Below are 18,473 nucleotides of genomic sequence, written 5' to 3'. Positions count from 1 at the left end.
ATGCGAGTACATTTGTAAAGAAATGTACTCTCACTCCACTACTCCTTTCCTTAAAACTAATTAAGTCATCCATCCATCCATCCATCTTCCTCCGCTTTATCCGGGGCCGGGTCGCGGGGGCAGCAGTCCGAGCAGAGTACTCCAGACTTCCCTCTCCCCGCACACCTCCTCCAGTTCCTCTGGGGGAACCCCAAGGCGTTCCCAGGCCAGCCGGGAGACATAGTCTCTCCAACGTGTCCTGGGTCTGCCCCGAGGCCTCCTCCCAGTGGGACAAGCCCGGAACACCTCCCCAGGGAGGCGTCCAGGAGGCATCCGGAACAGATGCCCGAGCCACCTCAACTGGCTCCTCTCGATGCGGAGGAGCAGCGGGTCTACTCCGAGCTCCTCCCGGGTGACTGAGCTCCTCACCCTATCCCTAAGGGTGCGCCCAGCCACTCTGCGGAGGAAACTCATTTCTGCCGCTTGTATCCGCGATCTCATTCTTTCGGTCATGATCCAGAGTTCATGACCATAGGTGAGGGTAGGAACGTAGATCGACCGGTAAATTGAGAGCTTCGCCTTACGACTCAGCTCCCTCTTCACCACAACAGACCGGTACAATGACCGCATTACTGCGGACGCCGCACCGATCCGCCTGTCAACCTGCCGCTCCATTTTTCCCTCACTCGTGAACAAGACCCCGAGATACTTAAACTCCTCCACTTGAGGGAGCAACTCCCCCCTAACCCGGAGGGAGCAATCCACCTTTTTCCGACTGAGAACCATGGCCTCGGATTTGGAGGTGCTGATTCTCATCCCCGCCGCTTCGCACTCGGCTGCAAACCTCCCCAGTGCACGCTGCAAGTCTTGATTCGATGAAGCCAACAGGACCACATCGTCCGCAAAAAGCAGAGACGAGATCTCGCGGCCACCAAAGCAGACACCCTCCGTTCCCTGACTGCGCCTAGAAATTCTGTCCATAAAGATAATGAACAGAATCGGTGACAAAGGGCAGCCCTGGCGGAGTCCAACATGCACCGGGAAAAGGTCTGACTTACTGCCGGCAATGCGAACCAAGCTCCTGCTCCGGTCATACAGGGAACGAACAGCCCGTAGCAACGAGCCCCGAACCCCATAATCCCGAAGTACCCCCCACAGGATGCCACGAGGGACACGGTCGAATGCCTTCTCCAGGTCCACAAAACACATATGGACTGGTTGGGCAAACTCCCACGAACCCTCCAGCACCCTAGTGAGGGTATAGAGCTGGTCCAGTGTTCCACGGCCAGGGCGAAAACCGCATTGCTCCTCCTGGATCCGAGGTTCGACTATCGGTCGGATTCTCCTTTCCAGTACCCTGGCATAGACTTTCCCAGGGAGGCTAAGGAGTGTGATCCCCCTGTAGTTGGAACACAATCTCCGGTCCCCCTTCTTAAAAAGAGGGACCACCACCCCAGTCTGCCAGTCCAGAGGCACCGTTCCCGAACTCCACGCGATGCTGCAGAGGCGTGTCAGCCAAGACAGCCCCACAACATGCAGAGACTTGAGAAACTCGGGGCGGATCTCATCCACCCCCGGAGCCTTGCCACCGAGGAGTTTTTTGACTACCTCAGCAACTTCAGCCAGGGTAATGGACGAGTCCCCCTCCGAGTCCCCAGCCTCAGCTTCCTCTACGGAAGGCGTGTCGGAGGGATTGAGGAGATCCTCAAAGTACTCCTTCCACCGCCCGAGAACATCCTCAGCTGAGGTCAGCAGCGCACCACTTCCACTGTAAACAGTGTTCGTGGAACACCGCTTCCCCCCTCTGAGTCGCCGGATGGTTTGCCAGAATCTCTTTGAGGCCGACCGAAAGTCTTCCTCCATGGCCTCACCGAACTCCTCCCAAGCCCGAGTTTTTGCCGCGGCGACTGCCAGAGCCGCGCTCCGTTTGGCCCGTCGGTACCTGTCAGCTGCTTCAGGAGTCCCATGAGCCAGCCAGGCCCGATAGAACTCCTTCTTCAGCTTGACGGCATCCCTTACTTCCGGTGTCCACCACCGTGTTCGGGGATTGCCGCCGCGACAGGCACCGGAGACCTTATGGCCGCAGCTCCGAACCGCCGCACCGACAATGGAGGAGCGGAACATAGTCCATTCGGACTCAATGTCCCCCACCTCCCTCATGACCTGGTTGAAGCTCTGTCGAAGGTGGGAGTTGAAGACCTCTCTGACAGGGGCCTCCGCCAAACGTTCCCAACAGACCCTCACTATGCGTTTGGGCCTGCCAGGTCTATCCAGCTTTTTCCCCCGCCATCGAATCCAACTCACCACCAGGTGGTGATCAGTTGACAGCTCAGCCCCTCTCTTCACCCGAGTGTCCAAGACATATGGCCGAAGGTCAGAAGAAACGACTACAAAGTCGATCATCGACCTCCGACCTAGGGTGTCCTGGTGCCAAGTGCACTGGTGGACACCCTTATGCATGAACATGGTGTTCGTTATGGATAAACCGCGACTAGCGCAGAAATCCAATAACTCACCACTCGGGTTCAGATCAGGGAGGCCGTTCCTCCCAATCACGCCCCTCCAGGTATCACTGTCGCTGCCCACGTGGGCGTTAAAGTCCCCCAGTAGAACGACAGAGTCCCCAGTGGGAGCGCTTTCCAGCACGCCCCCCAAGGACTCTAAAAAGGCCGGGTACTCTACACTGCCGCTAGGCGCATAAGCACAAACGACAGTGAGAGACCGTTCCCTGACCCGAAGGCGTAGGGAGATGACCCTCTCATTCACCGGGGTAGACTCCAACACATGGCGGCTGAACTGGGGGGCTATTAATAAGCCCACACCCGCCCGCCGCCTCTCACCTTGGGCAACGCCAGAATAGTGGAGAGTCCACCCTCGATCGAGTAGAGTGGTTCCAGAACCCAAGCTGTGAGTGGAAGTGAGCCCGACTATATCTAGACGGTATCTCTCAACTTCCCGCACCAGCTCAGGCTCCTTCCCCGCCAGTGAGGTGACATTCCAAGTCCCAAAAACCAGAGTTGGCGCCCGAGGTTTGGGTCGGCCGGGCACTCGGCCCCGACCACCGCCCAACTCACAATGCACCGGCCCCTTACGGTTTCTCCGGCAGATGGTGAGCCCACCGAAGAGCGGCTCCACGTTATGGCTTCGGGCTGAGCCCGGCCAGGCCCCGTGGGCATAGACCTGGCCACCAGGCGCTCGCATGCGAGCCCCCCCCCCAGGCCTGGCTCCAGGGTGGGGCCCCGGTGACCCCATACCGGGCGGGGTAAACGGACGCCTTGCTTTTTCCTTCATAAGGGGTTTTTGAACCGCGCTTTGTCTCGTCTGTCATCCAGGACCTGTCTGCCATGGGAGACCCTACCAGGGGCATGTAGCCCCAGACAACATAGCTCCTGGACTCATTCAGGCACTCAAACCCCTCCACCACGATAAGGTGGCGGTTCACGGAGGAGCTAATTAAGTCAGTGTTACGATAAACTATGATATCTTTCACCAGCTATGAAAAAAAATCATTCGCCAGCTATTAACGGCTCTGTTACAGTCACGTTTATGTCGAACCAGTAAAAATGTGTTTTCACTGTCAGATGAATTCCGTTCTTTATTTCATTGATCAAGTCTTCCATCAGTTGTGTTTCATTCCACTTTCATTGACAAACGATCCCCCGCAAGGAGTCCCCTCCTCGGAATCAGTTTGAAAGTTGAAATATCTTCAGTTAAGCTGAAATAAATTATTCCTTGAGTGACTCCTATTTTATGAGCGGCGTTATAACACCTTTGCTTCTGCAAGTGAACATCAAACTGAACAACTCACTTATCTAATTCATCAGCTAAGAGCTTGGGAGTAAAAATGTGTCTTTCTTTCAACACACTGACAGTACAAAATCCTGAGGCTCCGCCTTTATCTCACTACACACTGTACACTGTAACTCCTGCTCCAGGCCATGGTCATATCCCACCTGCACTACTGCAACTCTTTCCTATCTGCTCTTCTGGCATCTGCCACAAAACATCTCCAGTTGATACAGATCACTGCTGTATGAGTTGTGTTTGACCTGCCGAAGCATTCCCATGTATCCCATGCCCCGCCAACGTCCTTGTCTGTCATTGGCTTCTTGTAGCCACCAGCATCAAATTCAAGACTCTGGTTAGGCCTGCAAAACCATCAACACACCTGCTCTCCGACATCTACAAGACCTGATCACTCGCTACACCCCAACCAGACGGCTACACTCCGCCACTTCTACTGCTTTGTGGTCCTGCGTATAAGAGTTGCAAATTCGAAATTCCAAAAGTCTTCTGTTCTGGCTCAGATGGTTGTTGACTTCAGTAGAGCATCAGGCAACCACTCTCCGCTGAACATCGACGGCTCCTCCATGAAGATCGTCAAGAGCACCAAATTTCTAGGTGTTCATCTGGCGGAGAACCTCACCTGGTCCCTCAACACCACTTCCATAGCCAAGAAACCCAGCAGCATCTCTACTTTCTGTGAAGGTTGAGAAAGGCCCATCTCCCACCCTCCATTCTCACCGCATTCTACAGAGGGATTATTGAGAGCATCCTGAGCAGCTGCATCACTATCTGGTTTGGAAATTGCACCGTTTCGGATCGCAAGACCCTGCAGCATGTAGTGAGGACAGCTGAGAAGATCATCAGGCTTTCTCTTCCCTCCATCACAGATATTTTCAGCACACGTTGCATTCGCAAAGTCACCAGGATGACCCCACGCGCCCCTCACACAAACTCTTCACCCCCCTGCTGTCTGGCAAAAGGTACTGACACATTCAGGCCTCACAGTCAGACTGTGTGACAGTTTCTTCCCCCAACCCATCAGACTCCTCAATACTCAGCGACTAGACTGACACTGGAACTTGCGCACTGGTCGGTGCTGAACTGTCCATTATTGTGCCCATTGTCCTGTTTTAGTGATTGTTGAAACGTCGAGCACTGTTTGCACAAGTCTTCCACTCGTGCACTTTATGTAGTCCCGTGTAGGTAACTCTGTGTTGTTTTATGCAGCACCCTGGTCCTGGAGGAACGTTGTCTCGTTTCACTGTATACTGTACCAGCTGTATATGGGTGAAATGACAATAAAGCCACTTGACTTGAAATTGTAGGCTTTTTGTCAGTGACATGATATTTACAGTAGGCTCTGCCACCGCAAACACGCAATGCAGGGTCTTGTCACCACTGTCCAGTACTGGAGTCGCAATACGGCACAGTGCATCACTAACATGGGCTCATGTTGCTCCTTCCAGTGCGGACACTGTTGCCTAACAGTGTGTCTTCTCTGCTGCGAAACGTAAAATTCGAGCTGGCCTCAACTTAACAGCAATATGTCAAAAATAAAACTTCCCTGCTTATACACTCTTAACTGTAAAGGACAGAGACAGAGGACGGCGCTCTTCTCACGTCACCATCTGTAACTTATGCGCAGCGGAAACTGAAGCGTTTCCTCTTTATCAGCTTTTCTTTCCGAACAGCCCCGTGCTTCGCCTGTGCGGTAAATGCAAATTTTCTAATAATTAAACCTGACTTTACAGCGCTCTCGGAAGACATAAAACAGTGCATTACTACTAGCCCAGACTGCACCGACGAAAAGGCAATTAAAACTATAACAATATGTAAATCACTCTACAATTTCAACGTACTCGCTATCTGCATTCCCCCTCCCTCCTTTTTTTTCCTTTTTATTCTCCCCCTGATTGGCCGACGGTGCACGGGGGCGTGGTTTGGCGCTGTTACGCGCGATTCGAATTAGCAGAAGGGGGACAGAGAAAACGGAAGCGGAGTGACGCCCGTCGCATGGCCATGGCCCGTCCGCGCGCGCACGGAGCGAGGACCGCGCGCGAGCACCGCCACTCGGCCGCTCAGCTGCTCGCCTGCTGCGCTGCGGTCCTTGTGCTGACATCGCGAACGGCGCTGGGAGAGAAGAACCATGAGCGGGAGATCAGTGACAGAAACTGGGAGGAGATCCTGCAGGGGGAATGGATGATAGAGTTGTAAGTGGACACTCCACACCCACCCAGTGGCCAGTCTAGTAGTGGGGAAAACACCTGGCTGAAAGAATGTAAAACTTACTTAATACTCTATATTGCATTGTAATGTATGCAGTATTAATTAATACCGAGTGCATAAAATAAATACCGAAATATAAGGCTTAGTTAATATATAATTTGTCATAATAATGTATATATACTTTAGGTATTAATTCATACTTGGGGTGCAGTGGGTTGGACCGGGTCCTGCTCTCCAGTGGGTCTGGGGTTCAAGTCCCACTTGGGGTGCCTTGCGACGGACTGGCGTCCCGTCCTGGGTGTGTCCCTTCCCCCTCCAGCCTTTTGCTCTGTGTTGCCGGGTTAGGCTCCGGCTCCCCGCGACCCCGTATGGGACAAGTGGGTTCAGATGATGTGTGTTATTCATAGTCTTGAACAGGATATGGTTATACTTTATTAAGCTCTACCTGAAAATTCACAGAAGCTCAGAGGACAGTGAGGTTTTCATACATTTATTAATTTATTTGACAATTCTCTCCAAGGGGGGGTGTGGTGACGCAGTGGGTTTGGCCTGTGCCAGCTCACGGGTGGGTTTGGGGTTTGAGTCCCGCTTGGGGTGCCTTGTGATGGACTGGCGTCCTGTCCTGGATGTGTCCCCTCCCCTTCCGCCCTTGCGCCCCGCATTGCCGGATTAGTCTCCGGTTCGCCGTGACCCTGCTTGGGACAAGCGGCTTCAGACGGCGTGCGTGTGTGTGTGTGTGAGTTCTCTCCAAATTTTGTTACTATGATTTGCTCATTTGTGCACTTGGTAGATTTTTACCCCAGCATTTCAGAATAAGAACGTTTGTTTAGAGTTACTACAGCAGCGCACTGGATTCGAACCTGGAACCCATGAGTCCAAAGGCAGAGGCTTTAACTGTTAACTGCTATGTTACCTGCTTCCCCTGTACCCCAGTCTACCTTGTACTTACTAAGTCCAGTGTTATTCTATTCTTTTTCTTCTTATTATTATTATTATTATTATTATTATTATTATTATTATATTACTAACACCTGTCACCCACAAGCCAAGCAGTCGCACCTGACGGGAATCAACAAGGCCAGGAATCTTGCAACGCCTCCCTGCTTGGCTTGTAAATTCAGCGCTTTGTCCCCTACACCCTGTTCCTCGTTCCTGTTTTCACCTGGCTTTCCACCACTGCCTGTTTACCCGTATACTGAGTATCGTCTTGCCCCAAAAACGACGTGTGAGCCCCGGAAGGCCAACGCCTGTCCGTGACCACCGATTTCGTCTGCTCCCGTGTTTTTGTTCCGGAATAAACGCACCCGCACTTGGGTCCCGAAACCTACCTCCTGTCTCCGGGTCTTGGCGTTGACAACACCTTTGTTCAGGATGAACTACAGTTTCAGACAGTCAGCTTTACAATGATTTGCTTATTTTATACAGCAGGGTTTTTTTATTGTATAAAATCAGGGTAAGCACCTTGACAAAGGGTATGATGGTAGAAGCAGGACTGAAACCAGGAGCCTTCAGACTGTAGTGCAGGATTTCCCATCGCAATCATCTGTTCATGTATTATTCTTATTACAATACAATAAAATATTGCTATTGTCATTATATTTTATTCCCTTGATACTAACTTTATATGCTTTATCATGATGAGTTGCTGCAGTGATGATGAGAGTAAAGCACCTTCCTGTTCAACTGTGAGTATGGCTATGAAGGGGAAGGTGGCATTTACTTGCTGAATTCTTGTCCTCACTCTTTTCCCCCCGTACAGTTTTGCCCCGTGGTGTCCGGCTTGCCAAGAGCTTCAGCCGATCTGGGCCGAGTTTGCGGAGTGGGGAGAGGATATGGAGGTCAACATCACAAAAGTGGATGTGACCAAAGAGCCAGGTGGGCGCAGTGACACTGTGGGGACTGCGACTGTTCAAAGAAATGTGCAGCTCTGTTATTTAAGATGTTAATAGTCTGAGATGGGGGGCGGGGTGTGGTGGAGTGGTGGGCTTGGCCGGGTCCCACCCTCTGGCAGGTCTGGGGTTCGAGTCCCGCTTGGGATGCCTTGCAATGAACTGGCGTCCCGTCCTGGGTGTGTCCCTCCAGCCTTACGCCCTGTGTTGCCGGGTTAGGCTCTGGCTCACTGAAGCGGTTTCAGACTGTGTGTGTGTGTGTAGTTTGAGATGAACCATTGCACTAACCCTAACTTTACACATGTGGAAAGAGTTTGACTTTAAGCATTTCATTAAAATACATAGCCAGCCATCAGTATACTTATGATTAATGTAGTTTAGGTTTGTTGCTTAAACAGGTCAGTTAGTGATTCTCTTCTTTAAGAACTAAAGACACTGAACAGCATCACACGTTCGAGAACTGATCCCCTGATGGCTCGTGTCCTGCCAACTTCAGTGACACGTGTTCTGAGGTCAGTATGTACTCTTAAAATGACTGGTGTTGAATCTGCTCAGAGGGGGTTTGTTGGGCTCCATCAAGATCTCACACACACACACACACACACACACACACACACACACACACTGTCTGAAACCGCTTGTCCCGAGTGGGGTTGCGGCGAGCCGGAGCCTAACCCGGCAGCACACAGGGCGTAGGGCTGGAGGGGGAGGAGTCAAACCCAGGACGGGACGCCAGTCCATCACAAGGCACCCCAAGCGGGACTCGAGCCGCAGACCCACCGGAGAGCAGGACCCGGTCTAACCCGGTACGCCACCCCCCCCCATCAAGATCAAGTGAACTAATTCAACGTGGGTTTCATTGCCTGTTTTCTGTGTAGTAAGGACTGGGTTTGGAGTGAAACTCCGTACAAAATACACCTGCAGCTCCTTATCTGGTGTTGTTTCTGCCGCAGGTTTGAGTGGACGTTTTTTCATCGTCTCACTTCCCACAATCTACCAGTGAGTACTTCTCCTGCAGCTATGATTCACGTTCTTCGGGGAAGAAATAAACTCAGAGAGAGCCTTTCGAATAACATTTTTTCTTGGACTAAATAAAAAGTTGTCCCGCTCGATCGCTTCAAATTGCAAACCCGATTTTAAATTAATTTTGACGTTTAGTTTAGTTCAGCGGAGATATTACCTGTATGGCTGAAATCTAAATGTTGAGACTTCTTTTCAGTTACTTAGAAAAACTTTTTGGGCTGTGCGTTTCGCGCTGGGAGGCTCGCCACTCTTGTCTTACCAGACAGGAAAAGAGTTTTTTTTTTAAGCGTCTGGGGGGTTTTGGTTGTGCGTGCGAAGTGTATTTGTACCAATATACATTTACGAGATTTGTTATAAACGCAATATAACTCTGCTTTGAACACACGCTAAACACTTTTAGAAGGTTGTTTAAGAACATTATTTACAGAAATTCCCGATTTGTAGAGAATAATATGGCCTAACTATAGTCTGTTCTTATAGTTACTTCTTGCAGCTGGAAGTGTAGTGGTTAGAGCTGCTGCCTTTGGACCCAAAAGGTCACAGATTTAAATCCCAATTCTAGCTGTAGTGCGCTTGCTCAAGGTACTTACCCTAAAATTGCTCCAGTAAAGCTGTACAAATGGGCAAATAATTTTAAGTAGCTTACGAATGTAAGTCTCTTTGGAGAATAGTGCCAGAAGTTAAACAGGTCGAATCTGTTGGTCTAAATGAAAAGGTACATTTCTAGCGGAGGTGAAAGTGGACATTTTTTCTTACTTGCGGCCTATAGCAGGCTTCATTATTTTGTGGTACATTGAATTTAAAAGGGAAGTAATGTGACTTAGGGGGGCGCGAGGGCGCAGCGGGTTGGACCGAGCCCTGCTCTCCAGCGGGTCTGGGGTTCGAGCCCTGGTTGGGGTGCCTTGTGATGGACTGGCGTCCCGTCCTGGGTGTGTCCCCTCCCTTTCCGGCCTTACGCCCTGTGTTGCCGGGTTTGGCGCCAGCTTCCCGCTACCCTGTATGGGACGAGCGGTTCAGATGATGTGTGTGTGAGTAATATGACTTAACAAAAGTCAACCTAGGAAAAATGAAGTTGAGCTTCATTATGTTAAACCTTTACTTTTTCATGTGTGGTGTCTCCGTGTAATCGGCTGTTATTGTCCGAACCGTGCCGCGTGGGATGATAAAGGGTTAAATCGATCTGTATCGATGTGTCAGCTGTAAGGATGGAGTGTTCCGGCTGTATGAAGGACCTCGGACCAAAGAAGACTTCCTGAGCTTCATCGATGAGAAGAAGTGGCAAGACCTGGAACCCATATCCTCCTGGCTTGGGCCCTCCTCCTTCCTGTGAGTGCGTTTGCATCCCGTTTGGTGTTTGTTTCACTGCCCACATCTCCACTCTGTTTGGAGGTTCCTGTTCAGTTGTTTTTAACAGATCACATCGGTCTTATTACATCTCTGGTCTCCGTTACCTTGTTAATCTGGATGTCTGACCGCTTCACTTTCCATGGATTCCATCCTGCAGGATGAACATAATATCCGGGTTCTACAGACTGTCCATGTTCACAAGGGTACTGAGATTTGTTTTTTGTCTCTCTTACATGTGTTACATGCTGTACATTAAATTCTGTCTTTTACAAAACAGTGCATTTGGAGAATTAATTTGTAGTTTTATGCATTTTTTTATGACTATCATGTCACTAAAATGTATGTATGTTAATGCCACATTATAGTCTGAGTTATTTAAAGCAGAATGCAATCAGTGGGGATTAACTGACTTCCCTAGGACTCTTAATTTTTTGGAAATTGCATACTCTTTGTTCCTTCTTTTTTGTGGTCTGACTATAAACACAGCGCTGTTGTTCTGGGATGATTGGTAACGCACTGACAGCGGTGTGTTGTTTCCATGCCCAGAACTGGCACAGCTATCTTACAGAGCACCTGGGCATGCCGGTGTGGGGCTCCTATGTTGTCTTCACCTTGGCGGTCCTCTTCTCCGGCCTGGTCCTTGGACTGGTGAGCCCCATGCTCTTGTGTTTATGTTCCATGTTTTCAGTCCTGTTTCTCCCAAAAAATGAAGTTCCAGTGCACAATTTACTTTCACTTTGAGAAGTATAGGCATCCTCGATTTGTTAATTAAACCGCTCCTGAAGACAATGTAGGTATCGAAATTTCACATTACGAAAGCCTATTTCCCATTATTTTAAATGATGGAAAAAATAATAATGCGTTTCTAGTCCATCCAAAAGCTCCAAACAAATGTTCCCAAATATCACTAGAACCAATATGCATATTAATTCATGATTTCGGCACAAATTTAAAAAAAATGGCGGCACAGTGGTACAGCGGTACAGCGAGTAGCACTGCTGTCTCACAGTACCTGGGTGGTGTAAGAGGATGTGGGTTCAATCCCTGCTCAGTCTGTGTGGAGTTCGCATATCCTCCCCGTGTCTGCTTGGGTTTCCTCTGGGTGCTCTGGTTTCCACCCACAGTCCAAAGACATGGTGTTCAGGTTCCCCCATAGTGTGTGTGAGTGATAGAGAGAGTGTGTTTCAGTGATGTATGGATGAGTGGCCCAGTGTAAGTAGTGTATCCTGCAGTGTAAATCACCTTGGTGAATAAGGTGTGTGGACTGGTAACACTACATAGAGTCCATAGGAAATCGCTTTAGAGAAAAGTGTCTACTAAATAAAACTTATATTTACACACTTACTGCCCCAGGGTAATTTCCACTTTTCTTTTTAATTGATCAGTTCTCCACAGGATGAGAAATTGATCAAACAAGGATGCATTGAGCACGTTCCATTTATTGTGAACAAAAAGTAAAAATTTCATACTTATTGCTCTCCTGTCTCTGCAATCATTGAATTAAATAACACACCCAGTATGGCTGACAGACACTCCTGTGGAATTTCATACGCTTCCTAAAATTCCCCTCTCTTCTAAAACAGCACTCTTACATTCCTAACAAGTCAACAGATGGATAGATCTGGATCCAGACATGCCAACTACAGTTCATTAGCACACTTCCGCTTCGCTCAGGCGACACACATCTTACTTTTTTTGACATGCTTCGGTTAAATTTTGTTACTGATTTTTTTTTTTTTTTTTTTTTTTTGTTCCGTAAATCGAAAATTTGATATGGAGAGCAATTATATGTAAATTTCAGATAGAGTTTGTACATCGAGGGATGACTGCACAGTTCTTTGCAGCTCCTGCAGGATGTAAATACACATGTTGCTATATAGCCCTTTGTAGGGTTAGGGTTATATAATATTTTATGTTCTGATGTCACATTGGGGAAATAACATATTCCGTTCCATGTGGCTAAAATTCACACACGTGCACCGAACGCTGACCGGGATGTCTTCAAGGTGCCTCCTCCCCGATGCTCATGCAAGTGGTTGGAAAACGTGCAGGCGGTTTGATTTGTTGCGATGGAGTGTGTATTGTGTTAATTGTAGTTTTATCTCTGTCTTCCTCCTTGTGCACTTACTTCTCAGATCGTGGTGTTCATCACAGACTGTGTCTTCCCATCCCGATGGTCCTACCCTCCAGATGCCTACTATCAGCGTAAGCACATGTGATACAGCACGCCTCACTGCAGACACTAACCGCCGGAGCAAGGAGAACGAGTCCTTCTTCAGTGTTACTTTTAAAATATGATTGTGCATGATATTGTACAGGGGGGTGCGGTGGTGCAGTGGGTTGGACCGGGTCCTGCTCTCCGGTGGGTCTGGGGTTCGAGTCCCGCTTGGGGTGCCTTGCGACGGCCTGGCGTCCCGTCCTGGGTGTGTCCCCTCCCCCTCCAGCATTACGCCCTGTGTTGCCGGGTTAGGCTCCGGCTCCCCGCGACCCCGTATGGGACAAGCGGTTCAGGCAACGTATGATATTGTACAATAGGGGTGGCACAATGGAGCAGCAGGTAGTGCTGCTGTCTCACAGCGCCTGGGCATTTTGGGTGTGGGTTCGAGTCCTGCTCAGTCTGTGTGGAGTTTGTATGTTCTCCCTGTGTCTGCATGGGGTTCGTCCCTCAGATGCAGTTTAGGTGAATTGAGTCATAGTTGGTCAACTTTCCCAGACTCTAATTTACCCATAGTTGGCGGGGTCCCATCCGGTGTACCTCCTCTAGCCTCGGAGTGATTCAAAATGGCGCATGTGTGTGAGTTTGTGTTTTGCTAATATTTAGGGGGCATTTCTGAGGAAATGTCCCCAAAGGATATTAAACTTTGGAAAAACAGACACCGTGGGAACAACAAAAAGCTTTTTCAAGAGCTAAGTCAGCTTATACAGCCTTTTTTTTTTTTTTTTTTTTGCAAGTTTTCAGTGTTTCGTTGGAATGGATAAGGGATAGTTTATCACACTAAAGTGAGAGTTACTGTGAAATCCCCAGAACGTCGGAAAAACAAACACGTTTGTGTGGAGGTTACACGTTAAGGACATATGGGGCAATATAAAATAATGGAATCCTGTAAGGATTTATTATTAGTCAAATGCTTTCACAGAATCAACAGAAGCCCCAAGATTATTCGCTGTATTTTATAGTGATGAAAGCGTTGCAAGATTGTGAAATTTCGAAAAAATTAATTGTAAATTTTCTTTTGTTTGAACGCATTGGTTTGACATTTATGCTTACGGATTATATTCATTTTGGTTCCTTCATTTGTCCGCGCTTTGTCCAGAGTGACATAGGAGACGGTAAACAATGCGAAGGTCAAAGGGCACAGCCGCAGTTTCACTATGAGTCCGTCCTCTGAAATCCGTCCATTTAAGTGTGCCTCCGAACTGACGGTTCTCACTTCTTTGAATTTCTGTCACTCACGATTAAATGTGGTCCGTGTGGGGGGTCACTTGTCTTCTTAGCAGCTGCTTCATTCAGCATCTTGTGTTAATGCTACAGCAGCGAGATAATGAATTTTTCAGGAGCCTGCAGATATTTCACTTTTTTCAACTAAAGCAAAGCATTTTAATAGTCTGGTGTATAGTATGTGCACCCAGAGGCAGGCACACACTGACTGAAACCGCTTGTCCCATACGGGTCGCGGCAAGCTGGAGATAACCTGCCAAACACAGGGCGCAAGGCTGGAGGGGGGACACCCCGGACGGGACGCCAGTCCATCACAAGGCACCCCAAGCAGGACTTGAACCCCAGACTCCCCAGACAGCACGCACAGGCCAAACCTGCTGCGCTACCGCACCCCCCACCTGAAGGCAATATTCAGTTATTCTAACCGTTCCTTGCTAAACATGTATATATCAAAAATTTTAATGACAGAAATGCCTTACTGAGGAACATGTAAATATGTTAATGTTAAAAAATTTCAATTTCACTATTTTATACAGTACTGTGCAAAAGTCTTAGGCAGTTAGATGTTTCACAAAAATATTTGTTTTAGACGGTCATTTAATGTCTTCTGTTTTAGTGTCAATGAGAAGGAGCATATTTTAGATTTCCAAGCATTCCTTTTGCAGAAAGTTACAGTATTACAGTAAGGGTTTTGTATGTCATTAAAGAAAGAAAGTACATACACACACACTCTCTGAAACCACTTATCCCAAGCGGGGTTGCGGCAAACCGGAGCCTAATCCAGAAACACAGGGCGCGAGGCTGGAGGGGGAAGGGACACACCCAGGACGGGACGCCAGTCCATCACAAGGCACCCCAAAAAAGACTCGAACCTCAGACCTGCCAGAGAGCGGACCCGGCCACACCCGCTGTGCCAGGCGGTTCTTGACAAGGGATGGTTAATAAGCCCTTTAGGAAGTTAATTAATTAAGAGCATTATTTTTGGAAGCCTTCTCACTTTAGAGCTTGTTTCCCCAACCAAGTGCCTAAAACTTTTGCACAGTACTGTATGTAAAGGAATGAGATGTTCTTTGTTTTGTGTGTGTGTGTGTGTGTGTGTGTGTGTGTGTGTGTGTGTGTGTGTGTGTGTGTGTGTGTGTGCGCATGGGAGTGAATCTCCATGGAAGCATCACATTAATTTGCTGTGGTACAGAAAATAGGGCTCGGAGAGGTGATCATCAACTGAAGATGCTGGAAGACACGGGGAAGCAAGCGCAGCATGAGGAAGATTACGAGGGGAATGAGACTGAGGAAGAAGACGACAGAGGTCTGCCAGAGCTCACGGGAGAAGCCACACCTGGAGCACTGCGCAAAAGGGTCCTGTGCACTGGGAAGGAAGAGGATGGAGACACCTAGAGGCTCGGAGGACTGATTGCAGATGGCTCAGGACAGCTTTGGAGGGGAGAGGGTCTTGAGTGTGAGTGGTGGAGTCATTTTGTGCCTAGCGGAGACCACCCTGCATGAAACGCAGGTTCTTCCTGGAAGAGGTCCACCCTCCCTGGAGGCCATCAGCTTTTCCAAACTAAAACCGCAGTGTTTAGTTTAGTGGAAATGTATTTTTCAGTATTCCTTTATAGGTTTCCTTCCTTTTTTCCTTCTAAGTTAGTGTTTATTTGCAGAGTGCACACAGCTGGCCTGCCACTTGCCCCCCCCCCCGCTCTTGCCTCATGCAGGCTGGTCTCCTCACACCTGCATCTGCAGCCCACACTTCCTGTTGAGACGAATTTTGTGAGCACTTCAGACAACTGTAGTGGCGTTTCTGTCAACCTCCGTCTTGCCTGTCTGATCTCGCAGTGTGACAGGTGAACCATGCAGCTTCAACGCCCCCTTGCATATCTTAAGCGAAAACAGCTGTTCAGAAACCCACTTTCTTAGTTTGCCAAGCAAATTGTGACACCAAATATCTGTATTATTACTGACCTTTTTTAACTGGTAGCTTTGTTCAAGATGACTTACAGTGTTAGGTAGACACCTTTGCAGTGATTTATTCATTTACGGTATATAGCAAGGTATTATTACTGTGCCAGTTCAGGGTAGGTACCTTGAACAAGGGCACTACAGCAGAAATTTGAGCCGGGAACCTTCCGAATACAAAGTGACGGCTCTTGCCAGCAGATTGCCCATAGCCCCGTCAGCTTTTTATTGTTAAATCCTCTAATCTTTTGTACTCAGTCACATGTGTTATGCGGAAAATGTTTCTGATTCTGTGCCTGCTGCTGTTTTTCTTGGCTTTAGATCTTACTTTTGTGTCTGGAGCAGTTTTTTAAAAAATATGTTCTCGTTTTTCCCCCACGCTGCAGAAGAGCGATCAATGCTCCGTAGTACCAGTGCGGAATGGTACACGAAGCTGTTCGCATTCAGCCGCGGTGAAATCCTTAGATAACGTAAAAAATACAGCTACATCAAATGAGGATTTTTAACGCTGTGCTGAAAAGACAAAACAATAAAACTGCAGAATTTGTTTCAAGTTTAGGTATTTTATATGGAAATTTAAGACTTGTTTTTATTTTCCATGGAATGCTTTTCTAAAAATCCGGTTTATAAAATGTTTGTGGAAATCAGGTTAGAACTCTGGAAAGTGTATCACTGTCAAATAAAATGAAAGTGCAGCTCTTATTCATTACATTTCATTATACTGTTACAACAGTTCCTTCGCAGTATTTCTTGTGCGAGTTCCGGGGCGTGGAGGTGGCTCGGAGCCCAGCTTTGGCAGCTGTGCACGCAATGATGAGAGCGCTCTAGCAGTTTGGAGTGTCATGCAAGCTTGTACACAGCTTCTCATGCTACTGGTCACATCACACCGGACCCCACACACACACATTTTCAGAACCACTTGCCCCATATGGGGTCGCGGAGCCTACCCGGCAACTCAGTGCGTAAGGCTGGAGGGGGAGGGGACACACCCAGGACGGGACGCCAGTCCGTCGCAAGGCACCCCAAGCAGGACTCGAACCCCAGATCCACCAGAGAGCAGGACTGTGGTCCAACCCACTGCGGTCCAACCCACTGCGCCACTGCACCCCCCATCACACCGGACCAGGGATCGCTAAGAGCGTGCAAGTGGTTGTCTTCCTTATAAGCTTGTTATTTCCTAAGAAATCTTTTCTATCCAGTGCCAGAAACCAGAAAACAGCAAACCAACCTCCACCCTGCTGCACCCTATACTTACATGTGTATGGCATTGCCTTCACATGAATTCACTCACACTGTAGGCTGCATTAGAAAGCTTACAAAAATACAGGGATTTTCTTAAAGAGAGAGAACGCCAGCTCTGAATATACTAATTACTAGCCAGTGAACGTTCGAGGTGGGTCCCATGCAGTCGTATGCATGCAACCTCACAATAAATTTGTAGTTTTCACAGGGATATCCTCGGCCTCTTGGTCTTGACTTGATATTTTGCAGTTATTTGAGAGATCTCAAAATCTCATAAACCTTTGCAGAGCACTGTAACAATACACATACACTGACTCATATACAGAATATGTGATAATAGACGCGCCATTGAATTTACCCTGTCTCATTGCAACCGCTTGCGTGGCTTACAAAGTAAGGGAGGAACGGAAGTGGGTTACAACTACCTTCTTCCGTGCATGTGTGGGGATGCAAACGCTCCACACATCCTGAGCAGGACTCAAACTGCACACCCACCGAGCAGCTCACATGAAAGTATTTACTGCAAAACAATATCACATGTGAAATAATTGACTTTATATATGAGAAGACCACGGAGATCTGGGTTTGATTTCTTTTTCATTATTATAAAAATTCTGTACGAGCCAAACTCGGCTAAGAGTCTGGGAGTGATGATTGGCTCAAGTCTATTTTTCTCTCAGCACATCAAAGCCACAAATTGGACCTGCGGATACATCCTGCATAACTTCTTCAGGATCTGTCCTTATCTAACAGCAGACTTTGCGCAACTACTTGTCCAGCCCATGGCGATATCCCACTGTACTGCTGCAACTCTCTTCTGACTGGCCTTCCAGCTACTGCCATTAAACCTCCACAGCTGATACAGAATGCTGCTGCATGAGTTGTGTTTAACTTGCCGAAGCATTACCACCTATCTCCTCATCTCTGTGCGTGGCTTCCTATAGCTGTCCGAGCCAAATTTAAGACTCTGGTTATGGCCTACAAAAACATAAATTGAATTGCTCCCAGATATCTACAAGACCTAATCATCTGCTATATCCCCAACCAGACTGCTATGCTTCTCCACCTCTGCCCGTTTGGTGGTCCCATTCATAGAAAGTCCAAAAGCACAAAGGTTCTCGGTTCTGGCTCCAGTGTGGTGGAATAATGTCCCCTCTCATTCAGAGCTGCTGAATCTCTGTCCACACATAAAAAAAGGGTCTTAAAACTCGCCTCTTCCAGACTCACGTCACCCATGATGTCTTAACTTTATGTAATGTGTAAATGTTCATGCATTGTAACTTTAACATCATGCCTGTTAAACAATGGATAAATCTTCACGCAGCTACTCTTTTAATGTAATTTAAATGTTTATATTAAAAATATACACCAATCAGCCAAAACATTAAAACCACTGACAGGTGAAGATAATAATATTGATTATCTCATCACAATAGAACCTGTCAAGGGGCGGAATATATTTGGCAGGAAGTAAACAGTTAGATTTTGAATTTGATGTGTTTGAAGCAGGAAAAATGGGCAAGCGTAAGGATCTGAGTGACTTTGACAAGGGTCAAATTGTGACGGCTAGACAACTGGTCAGAGTATCT

The 18,473-nt window shown here is 48.1% G+C and overlaps 1 protein-coding gene across 2 annotated transcripts; it reads left to right on the top strand.

Annotated features, from left to right (window-relative positions):
* Positions 1-5,680: 5,680 nt before the first annotated feature.
* On the top strand, positions 5,681-16,332 carry LOC108924022 (thioredoxin-related transmembrane protein 1-like). 2 transcript variants are annotated; one of them, XM_029256068.1, is made up of 8 exons: positions 5,682-5,975; positions 7,751-7,866; positions 8,834-8,879; positions 10,101-10,229; positions 10,408-10,453; positions 10,797-10,898; positions 12,386-12,455; positions 14,882-16,332. In XM_029256068.1, the coding sequence occupies exons 1-8, from the start codon at positions 5,779-5,781 to the stop codon at positions 15,082-15,084; spliced, it is 909 nt and encodes a 302-aa protein (XP_029111901.1). In that variant the 5' UTR covers positions 5,682-5,778; the 3' UTR covers positions 15,085-16,332. The 2 variants fall into 2 exon arrangements, with proteins under 2 accessions (XP_029111902.1, XP_029111901.1); XM_029256069.1 differs by lacking the exons at positions 7,751-7,866; positions 8,834-8,879 and having other exon boundaries at positions 5,681-5,975.
* Positions 16,333-18,473: the final 2,141 nt, after the last annotated feature.

Source organism: Scleropages formosus, chromosome 1 (genome assembly GCF_900964775.1).
Source record: "Scleropages formosus chromosome 1, fSclFor1.1, whole genome shotgun sequence".
NCBI lineage: Eukaryota > Metazoa > Chordata > Actinopteri > Osteoglossiformes > Osteoglossidae > Scleropages > Scleropages formosus.
This window is presented reverse-complemented; position numbering and strand designations above follow the sequence as displayed.

Bases quoted from the DNA above. Each gene is read 5' to 3' on its own strand.
- LOC108924022 (XM_029256068.1), top strand. From the start codon at position 5,779: ATGGCCATGGCCCGTCCGCGCGCGCACGGAGCGAGGACCGCGCGCGAG. The intron at 10,230-10,407 runs GTGAGTGCGTTT...TCCATCCTGCAG, and splicing joins CTTGGGCCCTCCTCCTTCCT to GATGAACATAATATCCGGGT. The intron at 10,899-12,385 runs GTGAGCCCCATG...CTTACTTCTCAG, and splicing joins CCGGCCTGGTCCTTGGACTG to ATCGTGGTGTTCATCACAGA.